At 46.8% G+C, this 20052-nt stretch overlaps 1 protein-coding gene across 3 annotated transcripts in view; it reads right to left on the minus strand.

The window, feature by feature from the left end:
* Positions 1-523: 523 nt before the first annotated feature.
* Positions 524-20052, minus strand: part of PMEPA1 (prostate transmembrane protein, androgen induced 1) — a 43311-nt gene continuing 23782 nt past the window's right edge. For 2 of the 3 annotated variants that reach the window (XM_031506558.2, XM_021553608.3), the window contains 3 exons: positions 11675-11829; positions 5956-6009; positions 524-5864 (listed from right to left, as the gene is read on the minus strand). In XM_031506558.2, coding sequence (XP_031362418.1) covers positions 5307-5864; positions 5956-6009; positions 11675-11829 — 767 coding nt within the window. In that variant the 3' untranslated portion in view covers positions 524-5306. The remainder of the gene's footprint in view (positions 5865-5955; positions 6010-11674; positions 11830-20052) is intronic. The other variant, XM_021553607.2, reaches the window with a different exon arrangement.

The following is a 20052-nucleotide window of genomic DNA, read 5'->3' on the forward strand; positions in this document are numbered from 1 at the left end:
GCTTTAATGTGATCACTGCAATTTGACCACAGTTTCAGAAAGGAAAAAAAAAAAAAAAAAGAAAAAGTCACACACAAATTCTCTGTGCTTAGGATTTGAGTCAATCTGTGCAGTTCTTGTTGATTGACGTTATTCAAGTTAAGACCTTCCGACCATCAGTGACGCTCTCGGCTGAAAGGCAGGACCCGAGTGTTGGGCAGAGCAGGAGGGATCCTTCTGGGGCTGGAGCTGTGCCACCCAAACTGCTCCAAGGAAGAGCTGCACCTGCACACACGCACACGGAGCGGGCGACTGCACCAGGAACCAGCCACCGCTCCACGGGACAACACACAGGTGGGGCCGTGGTTCAGAACGAGGAAGGGGGGAACCCACACAAATATCCAAAACCGAGCAGATTCATTTTCCAACATTCCAGAAGAAAATAGGAAAATTGAAATTACATTGTGTTGACAAACCCTGATTTTTTTTTTTTTTTTTTTTTTTTTTTTTTGGGGGGGGTAACAAAGCAAAAGGTGAAGGCAAATTTTCCAAAGTATTGTAAAATTTATTGTATAAGTATTGCAGCTTTTAGAATGACATATAATTGCCACTATCGGTTACTGGTACACAAGAAGCGTTTACAACAGATTTTTGTAAATTGGCATCAGAGTACATATTCATACTAAAACAGCAAAATATAGATAAGTACTGCATTGCATGTGCTGTCAATAGTTTACATAAGTTTAAATTGAACAGAACTCAAGATACAGGACTGCCTATAACAAACTCCAAAGCCAACACAATGCAACTGGAAGTTTAAGAAAATATTAATACAATGAAATGTGTCTATAAGGCAGGCAAATTAGGACTTTAATGTTGTCCTTCATGAGCTTCTATAGTACAGCAAAAATTTGAAGCGCAGTTTCTGGAAAACTTCTTTTTGTGTTTTTTTTTTTGTAGCTTTGTGTTGTACACAGAAAATCTCTGAGCAGTTCAGAGACAGAAGAGATTAAAATTCATTCTGTTCTGGTCTAGCACTGTTAATGCTACACATCTGATTCAGTCTTTTCCCAATCCTTAGGAAAAACACTGGGCTTTGATTTTTAAATTTTTTTTTTAATATAGCAGTTAGTGCAATTTTATAATTCAATACACATACAAAAGGGTGATTCTCCAGAAAGCAATTGGATTTCCTTAGACCCCACTTAAGACAGAATGAATTTTGTAACACTTATGGAAACAACACGCTGGATTAGTAAAGCTGAGTCTCCAAACCGGTGTAACCAAGGGTTGTGAAGGGAACACGTGTTTGATAGTGACAGCCCCAAATGAAACCCATCCTTCCACCCCACCAGAATCGACAAAGCCACCTTCCCACTGCAGGCCAGTGGGGTTTGGGGGCACTTTTAGGATGCTGTTTGCTGTACTGTAAGCTAAGAAACTCTGTAAGATCAACAACCCCTTTTAAAGCTAACGCGACTTAAAACTCAGAGCAAAAAGGCAGGCTAGGACATGAGGTTGCTAAGCATTAGCAGTGCTTTGATTCTTCTGTATTTCTTTTAAAATAAATCACTTTTAAGGGGCCTGAATCTCTGTGCTGGCAGCTGCAGGACACTCTAGCACCGCTCTCCACTGAGCTGCACCAAGGCCAGAGGGAACGGGGCATCAGCAAGGGTGTGCAAAGCAAATTCCCTGCCTTGGTGGCAATTTGGGACGTGGGAATGGGGAGGAAATGGACCCCGAGGCAAAAAGTAACATTAAATAGTGTAATAATAATAATAACAATAACAACAACAATAATAATAATTAAAAAAAAAGGAACAGACCATTATTTCTAAACACCCATTCAGAACTTGGAGTGGATCTGGGCCCCAGACCTGGTATCTGCACTTGAAATACACAGTTCTCAGGACTGCAAAGAGACAGAAGAAAGAGAAAAGGTAACAAGTGAGTTCTGCTGAGGAGCTCCCACTGCCTGGGGCCTGGGGCTCTCCTCACTGGAGCTGCAGCAGCCCAGGGAAAGGTGGCAGCTTGGGGTTTGTGCATGGATGGGCTGAAAGGCATCATTTGCAACAGAAATTTGGTGTTGATGAGCCACCCCATTTCACACTCATTAAGCTCCCCAAACTAGAGAAAGAGGTAAATGAAACTGGACCCAGGAACTCAACAAACTGATCGCTCAACCGCAGAGCTGGGTGTGACATTAGACAAATAAAAGCTCACACTGGGAGAGGACTGGGGAAGGAGGAGAAAAAAAAAGGGGGAAAAGAGAATTGGTTGAAATTTTGAGGACTTTCAAGCATGAGAGCTGGGTTCAATTGCACTGCATCTTCAGACCCTCTCCCACTACCCCTCTGTGCCTATCCAGCCCCTGCCCACTTCCCTGACTTTTCCGTGGGGTTTGGTGGCCGGGTGACACCCTGTGACAAGACAATCTTGTTTCTTAACAACCTCTGGTCCCCACACCACCTCTTTACTCACTGCTCAGTTTTAAACATGTGATGCATATTCCACCCAAAATCTGCTGAGGTAACCGTATTTTTTTAATAGCAAACAAAACTAGTTCAGATTACTGAACACACCCCCACCCCCCCAAAAAACAAAACAAAACAAAACAAAACACCCAACCCCAACAACACTATTCACACATTTTGGCTCAAGAGGGCAGTAGATATTATATTTCGCTTTCTCTTTTGGTTGGTATCTCGTTTACAATATCCACCACAGATTCCTACCTCCCTGGGTAGGATAATGTGCATAAAACGTGTTCAAGTTCCCTAAGAACAGTCGGAGCAGAGCAGCGGCCAAGGGAGCAGCAGGTGTGGCCAGGCACAGGGAGCTGCTCCGGGAAAAAGGGACTGGAAAAGTGAATGCAAGGTCCAAAGGAGCAAGAGACCAGACGCTGGTTAATGCTAACGATGATTTTGTGTCCCCCTCTCTAATAAGGGAGGGTTACTGTTTGTTTAATAAGGCACTAAATAGACATGTTACATAAAGGAAAGATACATTGTAAAAACTCGTACAAATTCACCAGTTTTGTACCTTTCACGACAAACTAGATTTATTCCTTTGCATTACTTTATTTTTTGTGGCTTTTCTTTTTTTTGTTTTGTTTTTGTTTTTGTTTTTTTTTTATTTTTAGGTCATCAAAATTTAGGTTATGTGACTGTAAAACTATGAAGATTTCAAGAACTGTGGAAAAGCAGTCTGAAGTATTGAGAAGGTACAGGACTAGTTCTAGGCAGAAATCAAAACAAAAAGCAAAAAGCAAAAAAAATAATGATCAAACTTCAAGTTCAGCTATTCATCATCTTCTTTAAAATATATATAAATATTGTTCAAATGGTCAGAACTTCAAAACCGTTCTCATGGTTACGTTTTTTTTTTCTTTTTCAAGTAATAAAAAAGTTGCTTAAAAACAATAGTTATTGCCTTTATATCTTTCATTTATGTCACTCTACTAGATAGCATCCTGCAGGAAATCAAATCACACCCCCTTGTAAAATCCTCGCTCTCTGTGGCTCCCTACCGACCCTTCCTTGCGCTCGGAGAGACCGCACCCGCAATGGGATTTTTCCCTTTTGCCTTCTCCCCCTCGCTCTCTCAGGTTTCCCCCTCACTCACTCGGTCACCTACAGATTCACCACGAGGGTGAGGCCCCTACCAGACAGCGAGGTGACAGAAAATGTAAACAAGAGCAGAGCAAGACAAAGCGCTTCTGAAACCAAGAGGAATAAACCACGCGCACCAATAAACCACGCGCGGCGGCGGGAGGGCGGCGGGACCTGGGGGGAGGATGTCCCAGAAGAGGTAAGGGGGGTTGCTTCTAAAGCCTTAAGCATTATTTTTGTAGCCTTTCATTAATACCACACAGGAGTAGATTCATTTCCATCTACTGTACCTGGTGCCTCTTTAGCTGGATAACAAACATGAAAAATAGCGACAACCAGGGACGGCGGCGCCGCGGGACACGGCTGCGCCCGTTTATCCCAAATTGAGGTTTGGGAGGTTGAAACAAAATGAAAATGATGTTCACCACCACCACACTTTCCACCTCGTCCTATCAATGAGACATTTAAACCCAGCTGAAGGGCAGCCAGTGGGTGCGCTACCAGTTCCTCACGAGGACTTCCACAACCACCGCTTTGGCTCCAACAGCAACCTTCAGTTGAACATGGAAAGAAATAAACCAAAATACACTTTTGTTCCTTCAGACACAGAAGTTTATTCTCAACCCCCACCACCCTCCCCTCCAAAAAGTTAGAGGTTGTCCAAAAAAAAAAAAGAAAAAAAAAAAAAAAGAAAAAAAAAATCAAGTAATTTTTGCCTGCTTCAGTCATTCCTGACTGCGGGAAGCAGGGAGTTTTCATTTTACCTTGTTACTCCAATAATCCTACCGGATGACAGACAGACACACACCAACTCCTCTTGCTTTGTAGGGAATGTATAAAAGCTGTGGCTGTCGGCGGCCACGCGCTGAGACTCTGGAAATTAAGGATTTGCATAAGCTGCAGTCTCGCTCACCGCTCCTCCCAGGGCTGGCATCTCCACTCCAGCGATCCTCCTCCCCTTCCAGCTACTTTGTTCTTCACTTCCACATAGATCCCTTAACAGGTTCATGGTAGACATGATAGAGGCTTTGACCAACACAAGCACTGACATATTTATATTAAAAAATAGTGCAAAATTTCAACATTTATATAAATAACTCTAAACCCCTGCTTTCGATTTTTTTTTGTTTTTTGTTTTTTTACAATGTAATACATGCTTTTTGAGTTGGCACTCAAAAAATTGCCATTTTTCTTCTAGTTCAGAAAACAACTTTTTGTTTTTTTTTGAATAGGCCTCTTCTAATACAAAAATACGTCTGCTCCTTACACATACACTTTCTCTTATTTTTAATATATATTTATATATTTATATTGCAGATCTTTAAACAAAATGGTTTTTGTGCAAATATTTTGTTTTTAAAGATAAGTGAAATAAACAAACAAAAAAAAAAGCATTCACACACAGCCCAACTAGAAACAAACAAAAAAAAAAAAAGACTACAGTTGAATTTTTTTCCTTTTTAAACGTCTAGACACAGCTCAATAAAGAAATGTTTTTGCAAGCTTGGTAGGCTTGTGCATTCAGACCAGACATAACAAGTAAATATTTATACACGGAGAGATGGGGAAGGGCTTCATTTTTTTTTCTTTGCTCATCTTCCTCAACTCTCTCTCTCTCTCTCCTTTTTCTTTTAGTGAGAAGTGCAGAGTGTTTAATTTACTTTCTTGCCTTTTTTCTCTTTTCATTTTTCCTTTTTTTTTTTCTTTTTTTTTTTTTTAAAAGGGATGCCCTTTTTGTTTCTCTTTCTCTTTGTTCCACGCCGTCGTCGTCGTTGTGCTCTCAAGGCCATTGATCTGTGAGGGATGGAGTCTGCTGCCCTCCAAGATGGGGGGCACCCCGTTGTTGTTCTGCTGGTGCTGGTAGAAGGTGGAGCCGGGGTAGTGGCCGATCACCTCGCTGTAGGTGGGTGGCGGCCCCTCCATCCTGCCGCTGCTGCCGTAGCAGGTGGCACTGATGCCAGAGTTACTGCTGGGCGGGCAGGGCCCCCCGAACACGGAGTTATCTATCAAGTCACTGTCGAAGATGGTTCTGTTTGGGGGGGCCCGCACGGACTCCCTGTTGAGCTCCATCTGCTGCTCGGGGTCGCGCAGCTGCAGCGTGCAGGGTCCCTGGTAGGGCGGGGGCTCCTCGCCGTCCGACAGCGAGATGGTGGGCGGCAGGTCGATCTCGTGCTGCAGGTACGGGTACGTGGGCTGGAAGCGGTTGAAGCGGTCCCTCTGCAGGAAGGAGGGCACTGCCAGGCGCTCGCTGGGCCGCGGGGTGTAGATCTGCTGCTGGAAGGGAGAGCAGAGGAAAGAGGGTGAGAGGTGGCCCGGCGGCACGGCGGCACGGCGGGACGGGCGGCGGCGCCCGCGGCGCCCTCACCTCGGTTATGCCGGTCCCCGACACGGTGCTTTCCGAAGGCCACAGGCTTCCCTCCTGCGTGGGAAAGGAGAAGAGAGGCCGGGGTGAGTGATGGCAGGGGTGTAAGCTCCTTCTGCAAACAGCTTGTGCCAGGTGTCACCCGGAGAAGACACCGCCACCAACGTGTTCCTGCCCCGTCTGCACCGAGTCCAACCAGCATCTCCATCATGTGTGCCGGGCATACGCGCTCAAGTGTTGCCACACCACCACTGAAACAGCCCCTCTGAGCAAAACCTCCCTCCCCTCGCACCTCAGCCTCCATCTAATGGACCGTTTGCAGACTGAAGGATGAGAACACCACCGCCAAACAGCCCTCTCCCATTTGCAGACTTCCCCCCTCCCACCCCCACACCCCCAGCAGGGTTCTTTCCCTGGTTCAAACATGCCAGAGGAGTATTTTTCCATTTGTGATCCATGAGCCGTGGGTGATTCACAAGACATCAAAAAACGCTCCATGAAATAATGACAAGATTAAAAAAAAAAAAAAAAAAAAACAACTCAAGAAAAAACCAACAAAAACCAACCGAAAAAAACCCTCTTCACACCCACATTCTGATGCTCACAACCACGGACATCATGGGAAAATAAAGATAATAAGTGAATAACCAAATGTTAAGCCTAATTTTGATTTGGCTAAAAAAAAACAACAACAAAAAAAACCCTGTAGCAACAGGATGATTTCAGAGTATTTTTCCCCAAAGAGTCAGTGGTCCTTGTCTTAAACAGACTGAGGGACTGAAGTGTAGAGGCTTTCTTACACTGCAAGCATCACCCTGTCCTGAGATCCAAACCTCAGTGCCAACAACCCCAAGGCATGGTGAAGCCACAATTTCCCCCAAACCCTGAGACTAGTTTACAATTCATGATCAAAACAAACAAACAAAGGTTCTTCCCATCTGCTGGTGATACTCTGAGCACGCACAGTTCACCCCAGACTTTTTTTGCCTTAGGAACTGCAATATTTAAATATTACTAATATTCACATATAGCAACATCCCTCTGGCAGGCAGAGCTGGAGGAAAACAGCCAGAAGGCTTGTAATTATAACTTGGAACTTCCCAGTTCCTTGCAGGTGAATCTCCAGTTCTGGCACTAGTAAGCCAGGCACAGGCAGAAGTATTTAGCACCAGTGGGGAAAAAAAAAAAAAAAAGCCAAGGGAAAAAGAAACCCCTTTTTTCCCTTGAAGTGTTGCACTGAGAGGCTGGTCTGAGGAAACCACACACCTTCCTCCTATGAGAACTCCTATTTCTCTACCTGCCCCAAACACAGCACACCAGCACCACATTAAAATCTCCAGAGAAACAACACATTATATCCCCCCACCCTCCTGTTTTCTCATTTTTCCCCAATGCTGAAATGTATTTTCTCCTTTGGCATAGGACCTGGTATCAGGTACAGAGAGAATCCATCAAGTTCTGGGATTTGAAGCTCAGCTCTGCACACAAACCTCAAGGCAGGGCTGGTGCCAGTGCAAGGAAAACAGCGATTTAAATGGAAATGAGACTGCCCAGAGTCTTCCCCCTTCTCCATGGCTTTTTCAGGAACACCTCCTTGGAGCAGAGGTGAAAAGCCAGCTGAGGAACGTGCTGGCTGAGCTGCAGCCCCATGGCCCTTCCCGAGCAAGACAACCAACCCTGCTTCATTCCAGACCTCGAGACTCCAACATGCAATTGTTTACACAGGCATGGGCTGTTTAGTCTGGTCCATTTTACATGGAATTCTTGCCTGCAGGGAGGGCCAAAAGATCCAAGAGGAACTGCATCTGCCACAGGACAAATCCTCCCCTCCAACCCTGTGCCCAGGCACTACCACCAAAGGCCCCGGGAGGATTTCCAGTGCCACCACAGGCGCTGCCAGCCTGTCACCTCATCCCAAAGGACTCCGAAGCAGTGGGCAGGAGCGGGAAGCACTCCCAAAATTGTGTTTGCTTTGCCGTGCCCCCGTGGCAGACTTCCTGAGCAGCGAGTACCCCGCTGCCTTCTGCTAGATGTTTTATATTTAACTTGGCAGTGGGCAGTGCCATGGCAATATCCCATCTGCTCCCCCCTTTCCTGGGAGTGATGTCAGCCAGCTCCCACGAGGGTGGCTGGTGAGATTCCTGGTGCTTCCCAGCCCTGCCAGGCTCAAGCTGGGACATCCCACCGTGGCAGGTGATGGGCAGGGCTGCTGCACCCCAAACATGCCCTACCCCTAAGTGCCCACGCACCCAGAGCCTCAACGAGATCCTCCTGCCCGTGTGTTTGGAATCAAAGCTCTGGCTCACACACCATTCATCTGTTTGTGCACATGAGGTCCAGGAACGATGCCCGGGGCAGCACGTGGATGCAAGAGTAGCAAACCAGCAGAAACAGCATTCAAATGGGATGTGCAGAGAGAGGAGGAGCAGACAGGAGACCTATTTTCTGTAGGAGCTGGATTTCTGCAGCCCTTACTACCCACCTCTCCCAGGACCCCAGCACCAACCAACCCTGCCTCTCACACTACCATGAAACTCATCTGGGGAGCAGCACAGCTGCCCTAAAAACTCCATAGCAAGATTAAAAGTGCTGGAAATCAGTAGTCAGATGAGGGAAAAGCCTAAGGGACAGGATACATCCCTGCTTTTAGCCTTTACTTTGGCCCTGGGATGGCTCCACGGCCCCACTGAGCCAAGCAAAACTGCAGGAGCAACATCACTGCAGATCCTCAGCCTCTCCTCACCCACCCTGATTTTCAGAATATTTAGGACTTGAGTCCATCTCAACAATGAGCAGCCTAGAAAGCCATAGGTTTCTGAAATGAAAGGTGAGATTCTGCTGTCTGGTGAGCAACACAGCTGTAAAAGCCTCTGCAAGTATTGCAGAACTTGCTGCAGAACCTAAAATTTCTTTTAAATGTCTTTTTAGACATCAATCTCCAACTTTTTTTAGAACTACTTGTTTTAGTGATGTCAGAGAATTTTCTCTGTAAGGCTGCATGGTACAAATTAAGTCTCTGAACCTTCAGGAAGACTCATTTTCTATTTTGGGGGACACAAAGGTACTTTTTCTTGGGGGAGTGGGATATCACAGTTACAATGGTGCAGAGAAAGTGCCATTTTAAAAGGAAGAAAAGTTATCAGTAGCATTTCTTAAATATTCTTAGTTCTAGAAAATAGAAGGTACTTGTCATGAGGAGACAGGAGTTTAAGTACAGCAAGAATGGTAATGGAGAAACACAAGAAGTAATACAAAAACTGCTTGCCAGTGAGAGCTGCATTAAAAAACCCTTTAGGGAAATTAATTTCTCCTTCAGCTGTAATTTCTGAGCTGCAGCAACAAAAAAGGACAACTCCAGCAGACCCAGCAGCATCCTGACCATGGGATGAACTGCTTTAATATTTCAGTAGATGAAAAGCGCGAATGCAGCTCCGGTGCCCGTCTGCGGTCACGACACCAAAATGAAGTTTGGGATTTAAAAAGTTCAGTGCAAGTTTAATGGATTGCATCAACCAGCATCCAGCCCAGTGTGGCCTCTGCCTGCCAGGCTCAGCCCTCCTTCAGACTGTTTTCCACGGACAGACACGAAAGGTGCTGCCTTTTAGGTCTTTATGATGCTGGATCCTCCTGTAACGAGCTCTGTCCCATCAGGAGGGTGCTGGTACCACAGGGAATCTCTGCTGCCACTCCATCAGTGCTGCATGCACAGCATGTACAGGGGAACAACCATAAAGATGGGGAAAAAAACCCCAAAAACCCAAAATTATACATTCCTATTTCTTTCCTTAGCTCCAAAAAAACCGTATTGAAGACTCCACATCCTCACTGGGGTTGAGCAGAGGCACAGAGGTCAAACACTGCTGAAAAGCAATCACTGATGTGTCTGAAGGCTGAATAAGTAACAGAGCCAGAAAATGGCTGGAAATTTTGGCTTGGTAAAATTTAAAACAGAAAAAAAACAACAATAAAGGGGGGAAAAGGAATTGTTTTTTAAAGAGTCAATTTTTCATTCATTTGAAATTTTTGGTCAATCTCCATGTGATTTTCTCTTTTATTTCCATGTTAGCCTTCTGAACTCTTTTTAAAGAAAATAAAAAGCAGGCCACTTATGAAAACAGAAATTACTGTATTAAAATAGAGGGCTTGAGCTGAACTTTGCTTTGAAAATGTAAAACTACACATTTGGCATGGTGCAGGTAAAACATTCTGGACATGATAATACAGTGAAAGAATCCGAAAATGGGAAAACAATGTTTCTGCTATTTTAAATAACTCATGTGCTCGGATGCCCACACTTTGCTGCTGCAATGTGTGCATGGGACCGTAAGAGGAACGTAAGATTTCTGGGTGGAGCTGGGATATGTGTGGGGAGCTGGGCTCTGAGCCCCAAAGCAGGGAGGTGCCTGAGCCATCTCCACCCTCACACCAGCTGGTTTAACGTGGGATCAGGCATCCCGTGGGATCAGGCATTCCCAGCACTCCCATCCCACTGCAGTGAGGACAGACCCCGAGTTGGGATCACAGCCCAGAGCTCCACAGCCCCTAGAACAAGAGGGCATCTCCTTCCCAAGGGGCATCCCCCTCACAAAGCTGCCAAGAAGGGACCAAGAAGGGATCTCTCTGTCTGCTACGTGTGGTGTGTGACAAAAACAGCCCTGGGCAGCCTGCAACTGCACTGAAGGCTGGCTTAGTGAAAGATCTTAGATATCCCTCTCAAAAAAAAAAAAAAAAAAAAAAAAAAAGAAAGAAAATGGAAAAATAGAAGAAAAAACCCCCGAGCAATCCCCTTATTTGATAGTTTTCCTGCAGCAAGTACAGGTTTGATTCAGGGGAGCACAGCCCCACACAGAGCAGCACACAGCACCAGCGGTGTGTCCAGCCTGCCCTGGCAGCCTGCAGGGAAGGGGGCATGCAGCAGTGACCTTGAGGGAGCCCTATTTAAAGGGCTCTAAGACCCTTCAGAGTGAATGCCAAAAAGGAGAAGTATCTGTACAAGATATCTCTGCACTGAAGACAAAGCCACGGAGGCAGCAGTGAACAGTACATGCTCGCCCTCCAAGAAAATGTGATGCCTTTTCTCTATACATCCTTCTAAGTCTCTCTGAGCATTTGAGGAAACTGCATGAACCAATATCTGCCTTGAGGCTGGCAAGGCTTCCCCTCAAATCCCTGTCAGAGGTACAATTCACACATTTCTCCTCGGGCTTTTATGAAGCTGGGAGCCTGGGTTACAGAGAGCCTCTTGCACATCCCCTTGGAGAGATCTCTGCTTGTTTGGCTGACAAGTGATTTCTTCTCCTTCCACCATAGTAATGGCAGCAGCGCTGGTGAAAACTGCAGCAAGTTACTCAGGATTTCCTGCTCTCTGCAGGGCAGGCAGGAAGTTTTTGTATAGTCACTTGAGACCCTAACTGGACCCAAAGACCTGGATAGTTTGGGACTGCTAAACCAAGGCATATGAACCCCAACGAGCTGGGGGTGGTGGTTTCAGGAAAGGACATGCCAAGAACAGCCTTGTGCAGTCACTTCACTAATGTAAAATCCAAACTGCAAAACTCAGGGCAAAGTCAGAGGCTATGGCTGTCCATACCTTAGCACACACAGCATCCTAAAGAGCCAGAGGCACCCCTAAAATGCCCCCTCACCCCCAAAACAGAGACAGATGATGCCAAGGCCAAACACATCCTGGCATGTGAGGCTGGAAGAGCAGGGTGGGACTTACTGAGGAGAGGTTCTCGTCTCGCCGCCTGCCCTGGCTGTGCCGGCTGATGAAGGATCGCGCAGAGAGTTTGTAGTGGTTCAGCAGACACGTGATCACCACCACCATCACCATCATCACCACCACGATTATGATTATCTGTACAAACTCCAACTCCGCTGCAAGAGAGACAGACAGATTTTGAGCCGTCGGGAACAGCAGCAGGTAACTGAGCACAAGAACAACTGAGGTGGCTGAGACACCACTGACAACACTGCACCCTTCCTGCTACAGCTCTCACACGTGGGCTCTGTGTGCCCTGAGCCCACAAAAACCTCATTCATTCAATTTTTCAGTGTCACAGAAGAGCCTCCAGGAGGGATCTTTGCAGACAATCTATACTGCAAAGTGTTTCCTGGCTACAGCACAGACAGGACTTCCCAAAGACCTCTTGGGTGTCCCCAGTACTGGGCACAAAACCAGGAGCATCCCAGAGCCTCACGTGCCTCTCTTGGGGCTGCAGAGCCACGAGCCAACATAATTTATCCTAATGAAACAGTTCAGCTAAATGCAAGCTAAATTTCTGCAGTTCTCTTCTCATCACTGCTACTCCTTCCTCTGGGGAGGACAGGACTGAGCCCCCCTCAGCACAACCCTGTGTCCCAGGGGTCAGACAGTGGTGGCCCAGGGGACAGCAGAGCACAGCAGGCAGTGGCAGCCCCTGTTTCCAAGGCTGCCCACCACCACAGGAAGAGCTCCTGCTTTTGGGTGAGACGCCAGATGGGTGCGATGCCTCTGCCACGGGGCCACGTCCCGCAGCTCCAGACAGCCCCGGCTCAGGGCTCAGCTGACAGTGGCAGCTTGAGTGGCTTGAACTGGCAGAAGGGAAAACTGCCAAAACCCCTCCAAACAAACAAGAACAAGCAAACAACAGACTATCCGGTTAACTCTGCAGGCACTTGGCAGGAGGCAGCGAGAAGTCGCTCCTAAAATTTCCTAAGGAAATAATTCCTCACACACCTCCCTGAGGCTAAGGAAAATTGAGTGCTGGAGGCAAACATTGTGCTGGGTCATTATTTCCATGAATTTGCTGCCCGAGGAGAACATGCCATTCCCAAACTGCTCGGTCACTCCCCCCAGCCCCCAGGACTGGGCAGCAGCAACTCCAGTGCCCAGCATAAATGAGGAGCCAGACAGCAAAATTCAATCATTCTGGGGATTTACAGCTTGTTTGCTTCTCAGCAGCAACAGCTATAAAATGGGAAAGCCATGCCCTAAGCTATCATGGATGCTGCCATCTGTATTTAATCCATACAGACACACACATACATATCTGCAGACACACAGCAAGGCCCACCAGACCTCAAAGGGCACCACTCATACCAGCTGGGGTGGCTTCTGCTGAGTCAGGCAAATTTACTAGGTTTTTCATGGTTTGTTTTTTTTTTTAATGGAAAGTTTTCTCCTGACAGGTGGCATTTGAGTGCCAGTAAAAGCAAATAAATGTCAAGAAAACAGTCCAGGTGGTGAGTGCTGCCAGTTACCTTGGAGCTCTTTCTGCTAAACAGCAGCTATTTCTGCCACTGCCCAAAATGCTCCAAGAGCTCTGCCCACTGCCTGCAGAAAGCAGAATTATGCCTTGAAAGCAGGAGCCTTATCTGGCACTTTGAGCTGGATGGATAAAGGACTTTGAGCCCAGATCCTTCCAGTACCCCTAAAATGCAGCTGCCTCTACTCTGAAAGGTCACACATGGAGTGGGAAGAAAAGGATTAAAAGCCAAACATTGTGCAGGAGTTTTGCCTTAAAAATGCTTTTTAGCTAGAATAAAAGGCAAGCTCTGGGTCTTTCACAGCAACCCCAACAAGTTGCCCAGTGCCACTGCAAGAGGAACAGCATAGAATAAAACCACATTCCCATAAATCAGATCCAGCCCCAAAGCAGCACAGCTCATCTGTGGAACCCAAAAGCTGCCCCTGGTGCCCTGTGCTGGAGGAACTGACTGGAACAGGAGCTTCTGAGCAGAACCCAGACTGGCCACAGGCACAAACACACCAAAACCAAAAGGGCTGGGAAAGGGGACGATGACAACCATTGAAAAAAAGGCACAAGGACTCTTCCCACGTCAGCCCCACTGTGTAGGGGTGTCCCTACACCTCCCAAAGGTATGTCCTGGTGCCAGCTGTAACTGAGCACTGAGAGCATCCCCCAGTGCCTGCCCTCCCCATGGGCAGCAGAGCAGCCACCCAGCCTGGGTGCAGGGCCCATCTCTTGCACAAATCACTATGGACAAGAAGAAACTAAGCAAAAAAAAAAAAAAAAAAAAAACAAAAAAAAACCAAAAAACCCCCAAAAAACCAATAAACAAATGTTTTTAAGAAGATGAGTCACTTCAGCCTCAAAATGCAGCATATGCTTAGGCCGTGGTAAGAAAACACAAGAAAAAGTATAAATGAAGCTGGTGATGGAAAGATGGAAAACTTCCTTTTCTGTTAAAAGGGGTTATATTTCTAAAGAAAAGCAAGGCCAAAGTAGTAAAAAAGGACAGTTCCTTTCCTAGGACAAGAGAAGCCTTAAGTGAACCAAATCTTGCTAAATTGGTCCTGATGCTTCAGTGACACAGGTGAGGTTTTGACCCAGGAAACTCCTTCCCAGGTTGTGACACACAAGATGTGCCACTTACAAATGACCTTCACCAGGCTTCCTGCACACACAGACACAGAACCAGCAGAGCCTGAAGAAGGAGTGAGAATTCCATCAGCATCTGGGACAACACACCAGTGTCTCATCCATCCCTCAGTGCCCTGGGACTGCTGTACCTGGGGGTTACACCAAGAGGTGCAACAGGAAGGCCCAGGATGATTACCAGAACAAAGGGGATGCTGCTTTCCAGCTGGGATGCTCCTCCTGCCCCATCTCTACCCCAAGCTCAGGTTCTGAGGAGCAGCCCAGCCTTACCATGCCCAGGAGCAAACCCATCCTACTTTAATCCCAAGGACATTCAGGTTGCCCAATCTGGCCTTTGGAAAAAAAATAAAATAAAAGTCATACCGAAAAAAACCCCCCAAAAAAAAAAACCAAAAACAAAAACCACGCACAAAAAAAAAAAAAATAAAACACAAAACAAAAAACCCCACACACTCAATTTGTGCTTTTCATGTTTCAAGAGACTCATACCCATTCGAGGCACCAAAGTTTCTGCCAACTCCCTCTGTTTTAACTTGTCTTCATGGGCTTCTTTTCTGCAGAAAGGAAAACAAACCCAACACACTGGAAAGCTGGATATGCTCCGTAAGATTTTTATCCAAGCAGCTCAGTCAAACTAATGAAGAAAGATCATTAAAAACCCAAAGTTTGAGTTAATATGCTATTATACGAGTGCAATTCAGCTGCTATGCTAATAAAAAGCCTTTGGGGAATGAAAAACAAGCCAAACTGCAAAGCACATAATTTATAATTCTACTGGTATTCTTAAAAACACACACACAACAAAACAAGAAAAAAAAAATACTCAACACATTTTGTATTTGGCTTCCTAATCATTGTCACTTTTCAATTAGAAGAGACCTCATTCCATTTCTCTCTGTGATTTTCCCCAAGGGAAGTGTTATAAATGCACTAGGCTTTACAAGATGGGCATATTCCGCCTCCAAATGCAAAGCAAGGTCACACTAATTTAATTTTGCATAATTTTTATTCCAGAATACGTTTCAAACTAACAGGTTCAGACACCACATTTAAGTGACACAACCTGCTTTTCCGTATTTTCCGTCTAGACGCGGCAGCTCCGGGAGCCGGGCGCTGTGCGTGCGACCGTTTTGCAACTCAGCATTTTCCCCCCCAAGATTCCCAGCACCCTAAAACGGGGTTTTCGTGACCAAGGAGAAGCACTTGTCACGTCCCATTCTTCACGTTTGCTGCTCGCTTGCCACTTCCAACCACGCGTGGCCTTGAACAAGGACTTCACAGTGGGTTATGGAGATGCATCAATGAGTGATGGGGACTCCACTCTCCTGTGGTTATTTACAAGCTCATGCCTTTGCTGCCCACCCTGCTGCCCAGTCACCAAGACCATAAAGCTCAGAAGTGTCTCAAATTGATGGATTTATGTGTGGGCCACGCTGCAGACCACACTCACAGCTCCACAGGAGATGCTGCAGGAAGGAGCTTCCTCGAGTCCTTACAGACAGAATACTGGCACCCACAGGTTTAAATTAATTTATATATTTACAAGGAGGGAGAGTGATTTGAGTCAATGGTGATGCTGGGAGCACCCTCACAGCCGTAGGGGAGGTGAGGCTGGGTTACACTTTAAATGCATTGCCTTGCCTTTTACAGCTACATTTCAGTTCATAAAATGCTTCCTATAAACTTTATTAACGCTCTTCCTTCCACACAGAGTATCTCTGCAGAAGACAAACTCTCCAAACCACCACAAGTATAGAAGAGAAAAAAAAACTTAAACCAAAACTTGTATTTTGCTGCAATCATTCCAGACACTCAGCTATTATTTACAGCTGGACAGAACAGCTTACAGGCAAGGTCTCAGCCAAGATGACCTATGCTTTCAGCCAGGTATAACACACATCTGCAGGTCAAACCAGTCATCCCCAAGCTTCAATTACAATTTCTGTATGTACTGGAATTGTGCATCATGTGAGAAGTGATGAGAAGAAGTGAAATTACTCAAGAGATAATGGCTAAGATGAAGAAATGTAGCTGTGCTAGCCATAACTCCTAAAGAAAGAAGTTTAAAAAAACCCTCACACTTTTAACACACTCACACAGTTACACATTCTTAACATGCTCACATGCTCTCTTACAAACTCACACACAGACTCTTACACATTCTTACACACACACATACTCTCCTTAAAGAGTGCTGTCCCTCTCAGAGGCTGTGGACAGCACAGAAGAGATGAAAGAACAAAGAACTTCAGATGGCAGATTACTCACCCTCGCTCATCTGCTAGGTCATCTCAGAAACAATCAGAGCAGGCAAAGTCATTACTGCACTATTTTTGTATTAGCATCTGCTACATTTATCTTCTAATACCTCCATAAAACCAGATACAAGGGCCCATCAGATTGTCAACAGTTGTGTTTGTTTACAAGAGAGCAAGGGAAGATACAGAATATGTTCTCAATATTGATAGTGCTGCTGCTGGCACTGACTGGCAGCACCTTGAAGCTGCAGCAACACCGAGGCACCAAAGGAACCAGGATCAGGCCTGTGACAACAGGCAGGACAGCTGGGAAGAGATCATTTTGGGCCTGCTTCACGCATCATCAGTACAGTTAACAGCTAAACTTCATTTCTGGATTCAGCACAGTCAATTCTGATGCAGTGAGCAGAAGTGACACCGTGCAAGCCAGTGATGACAGGCTGAGATGGGGGCAGGATGGGGCAGAAAGGCAGGGAGCAGGTGAGACTCAGAAAAGGAGCCAGTTGAAAAAAAACCATTGCTGGAAAACAGGGAATAGGGCCTCAAGAAGTCTTGTTCACAGCACCAAGCCTTGAGCTGTAACTGTTTTTAATATGGTTTTTTTTCTTCAGATGTCACCCCAGGTAATCAAGCATCACATCCTCTGAGTCACTGGCAAATGATGGCCTCATCCCCCCACCCCCAGTTTTGTTTGTTTTAAAGGAAACAGCCCCATTTCATGCTTAATAGTCACAGAAATATCAGACTGCTTGGGCCTCAGAACATTTTTTAGTGCTTAAAAACCACAGCGACTGTCCTGGCCACACCACTGGGCCTGTTTTCACAAGGTGACCTTCCCCAGCTCACCCAGCTCGGTGGCAGCTGCAGGGAGTGGGACGTGCATCCAAGGGCCACAGAGGCAGGACCAGCATGGCAGAACTCAGCTTTTACAGGGAAATGGCAAATGTGAGAGCTGGGGTCAGCAGCTCTGTCAGCCAGGATGCTCTGGGCTCCGAGCAGAGACCTGTCAGCCGGACACTTGTTTAGAGAAACTCCTGGAGACATGAAACAGCTCCCTCAGAGCCATGAGCACTAACAAGGTTCTTTGGGACACACTGACTCTCCGAAATCTTGCATATGCCAACCCCTTCTCTCTCTTCTGTGCCTACTTCTCTCACCCTCCCCTTTTCCAGGATTTTTAGACAAGGCATTTCACACACAGTCAGGCTGATCCCAGCCTACAGAGATGACTGGAAGGAGTACATGGCTTTTGAAGTTACTCCCAAGGGTGAGAACAGATGAACTGGATTAAAAGAATAAAGTCATTTTGATTTTGCACTTAAAAGACAGGTAAATTTGCTTGCTCACTAGAAAATGTTGAGCAGGGCTCATGGCCCCCACCAAGCTGAGAACATCCAAAACACCTCCTGCTTCCCAAGAGGAAGCACAATAGCATCAGGCCTGAATGACGTTTGGGCAGGGGTGAAGGCAAAACATCACCCACCCCTTTGAACAAGAGCACCAAGAGAGAGGAACACAAGAACTAGAGTTTACCATCTGCAGTCTTAAATAGACTGAGCCAGGGAAAAAAAAAAAATCAACTAAATAATGAGTGAAAAAACACAGCACACAATATCCGGATCAAACCCCACCAGCTGACCCTGAAAGACCAAACAGGTTTTGTTTGTCAGGGGTATTTCTAACAGCCAGTAAAAATAAACACATTAATAAATAAGTATTTTCGTATACTCTGGAAACACTCCTGATCAATATGTGGCTTGCTACTGTAGAGGTTTTTTTTTTCCTTCCACCCAGCAGAAACTCATGACAAAGGAAAGCACATCTCATTTATGAACTTAGCTATAAATACTTTTGCTAACTGCCATTTAGGAATTTCATTTCCTGCTTGAGCAAGTCCTGTTGAAAGAGGCAATTACCAAATTTGTTTCTAGTTATAGAAATAGATGTTTGTCGCTGCCCACATCTGTTTCGACAGACAAATTGCCAGACGCGGACGCTCCAAGGAGAGCAAGTGCTCCATGCAGGGAGGGCTTTGCCCCCTCTCCAGAAAGCAAATGGCAATTACAGGGATTGGGTTTCTGATTCCACCTTCCTCCCAGCCATGTCTCCCACTGCAATGGAGCTGCCTCACACTGGCAGGGCACCTGCAGCCTCCCGCAGCCCCATCCACCTGCATCACCCAGCGGTGCCAGAGCCTGCTGCCATGGGGACACCAGGGAACGTGGGGTGCATTTGTCACCCAGCCCAGCACAACGAGGCGCCTTGAAGGCTGCAGGTCACCAGGAGCCAGCAGGCTGCCCTGGCTGTGCACACAGGAGGCAGCAGCAGCAGGGCAGGGAGATGGCACAGGCTGTCCCACTCCCTGGGGACACCCCGGCGCACGCCAGGGACAGCACGGGGCTGTGCAGACGGGGGCTTGTGGATGCCATTGGCATCAACCACGGCCTCTCCCAGCTGAAAAAATGCTGGATAGTACCAGGTTCTCCACCCTGGCTGTCTCCTAGAAAGTTTCCATTTCCACTCATTCTTGGGGAAACCATCCACTGGTCAATTCCCGTTGTGCTCAGCCATGACCCTGTCAGAGACCAAAGCAGATCCAGGTGCCCCAGTGCCAGCACCCAGCCCCTGCCACGGTGCCCAGCAAGTCCTGTGGGAGCAGTGCTCGTGCAGGGCACCTCGAGTGAGACACAGGACAGCAGCAGTGCCTGTGCCTCCCTGCCACAAGCATGACACCCAACAACTCACACCCAGCACCCGCTCAGGGACATGAGTGAGGTGCAGAAAAGCCACAAAACAGCTCGAATTCTTCACCTGTGCTCCTCCAGCATTTCTACTCCATACCAGCTTGGCTCCCTCACACCACCTCACATATCAACCAGCACAGCCCCGAGGAGCCCCTTGACATCTGGGAGCAGTGCTGGGACCTTGCCGTGCCCTGTCCTGGGGCTGCAGCTCCCACAGGGGCTGCAGGACTCGCAGCCCCGGGCAGCAGTGCCACAGGGGCTGCCCTGGCTCGCAGACGGGTGTCGAAACGAGATTGAGCAAGCTGGCCAAAGCCACACAGGTCATGACAGGGCTGGAATTGCGACCGGATTTCCTCAGCACAGCCCAGGGCCAAAAAATGGGAAACACTCCCTGCTCTGCCTCTTCCCAAGCGCCGCTATCATCGGTGCCACTCTGCAGCTCCCGCTCGCCAGAGGAGTGACCTTTCACAAGGCAAGTTATTCCCAGGGAACAAGGATAATCTTAAGTTACAGGCAGAATTATGCATTGCAGGGAAAAAATATGCAAAATGCATGCAAATGCCCAGACAAGGCACACTGTGTCTGGTCACTGAAGGATTCAAATTCAGTTCTTGAACTGGTCTGAACTGGTCGCTACCACCAGATGGGAGCGAATGCATGTGCACAGTCTCGCAGAGATGTGAAAAAAAAAATTGTATTTTTATATATATATAT

Source organism: Lonchura striata, chromosome 17, assembly GCF_046129695.1.
Source record: "Lonchura striata isolate bLonStr1 chromosome 17, bLonStr1.mat, whole genome shotgun sequence".
NCBI lineage: Eukaryota > Metazoa > Chordata > Aves > Passeriformes > Estrildidae > Lonchura > Lonchura striata.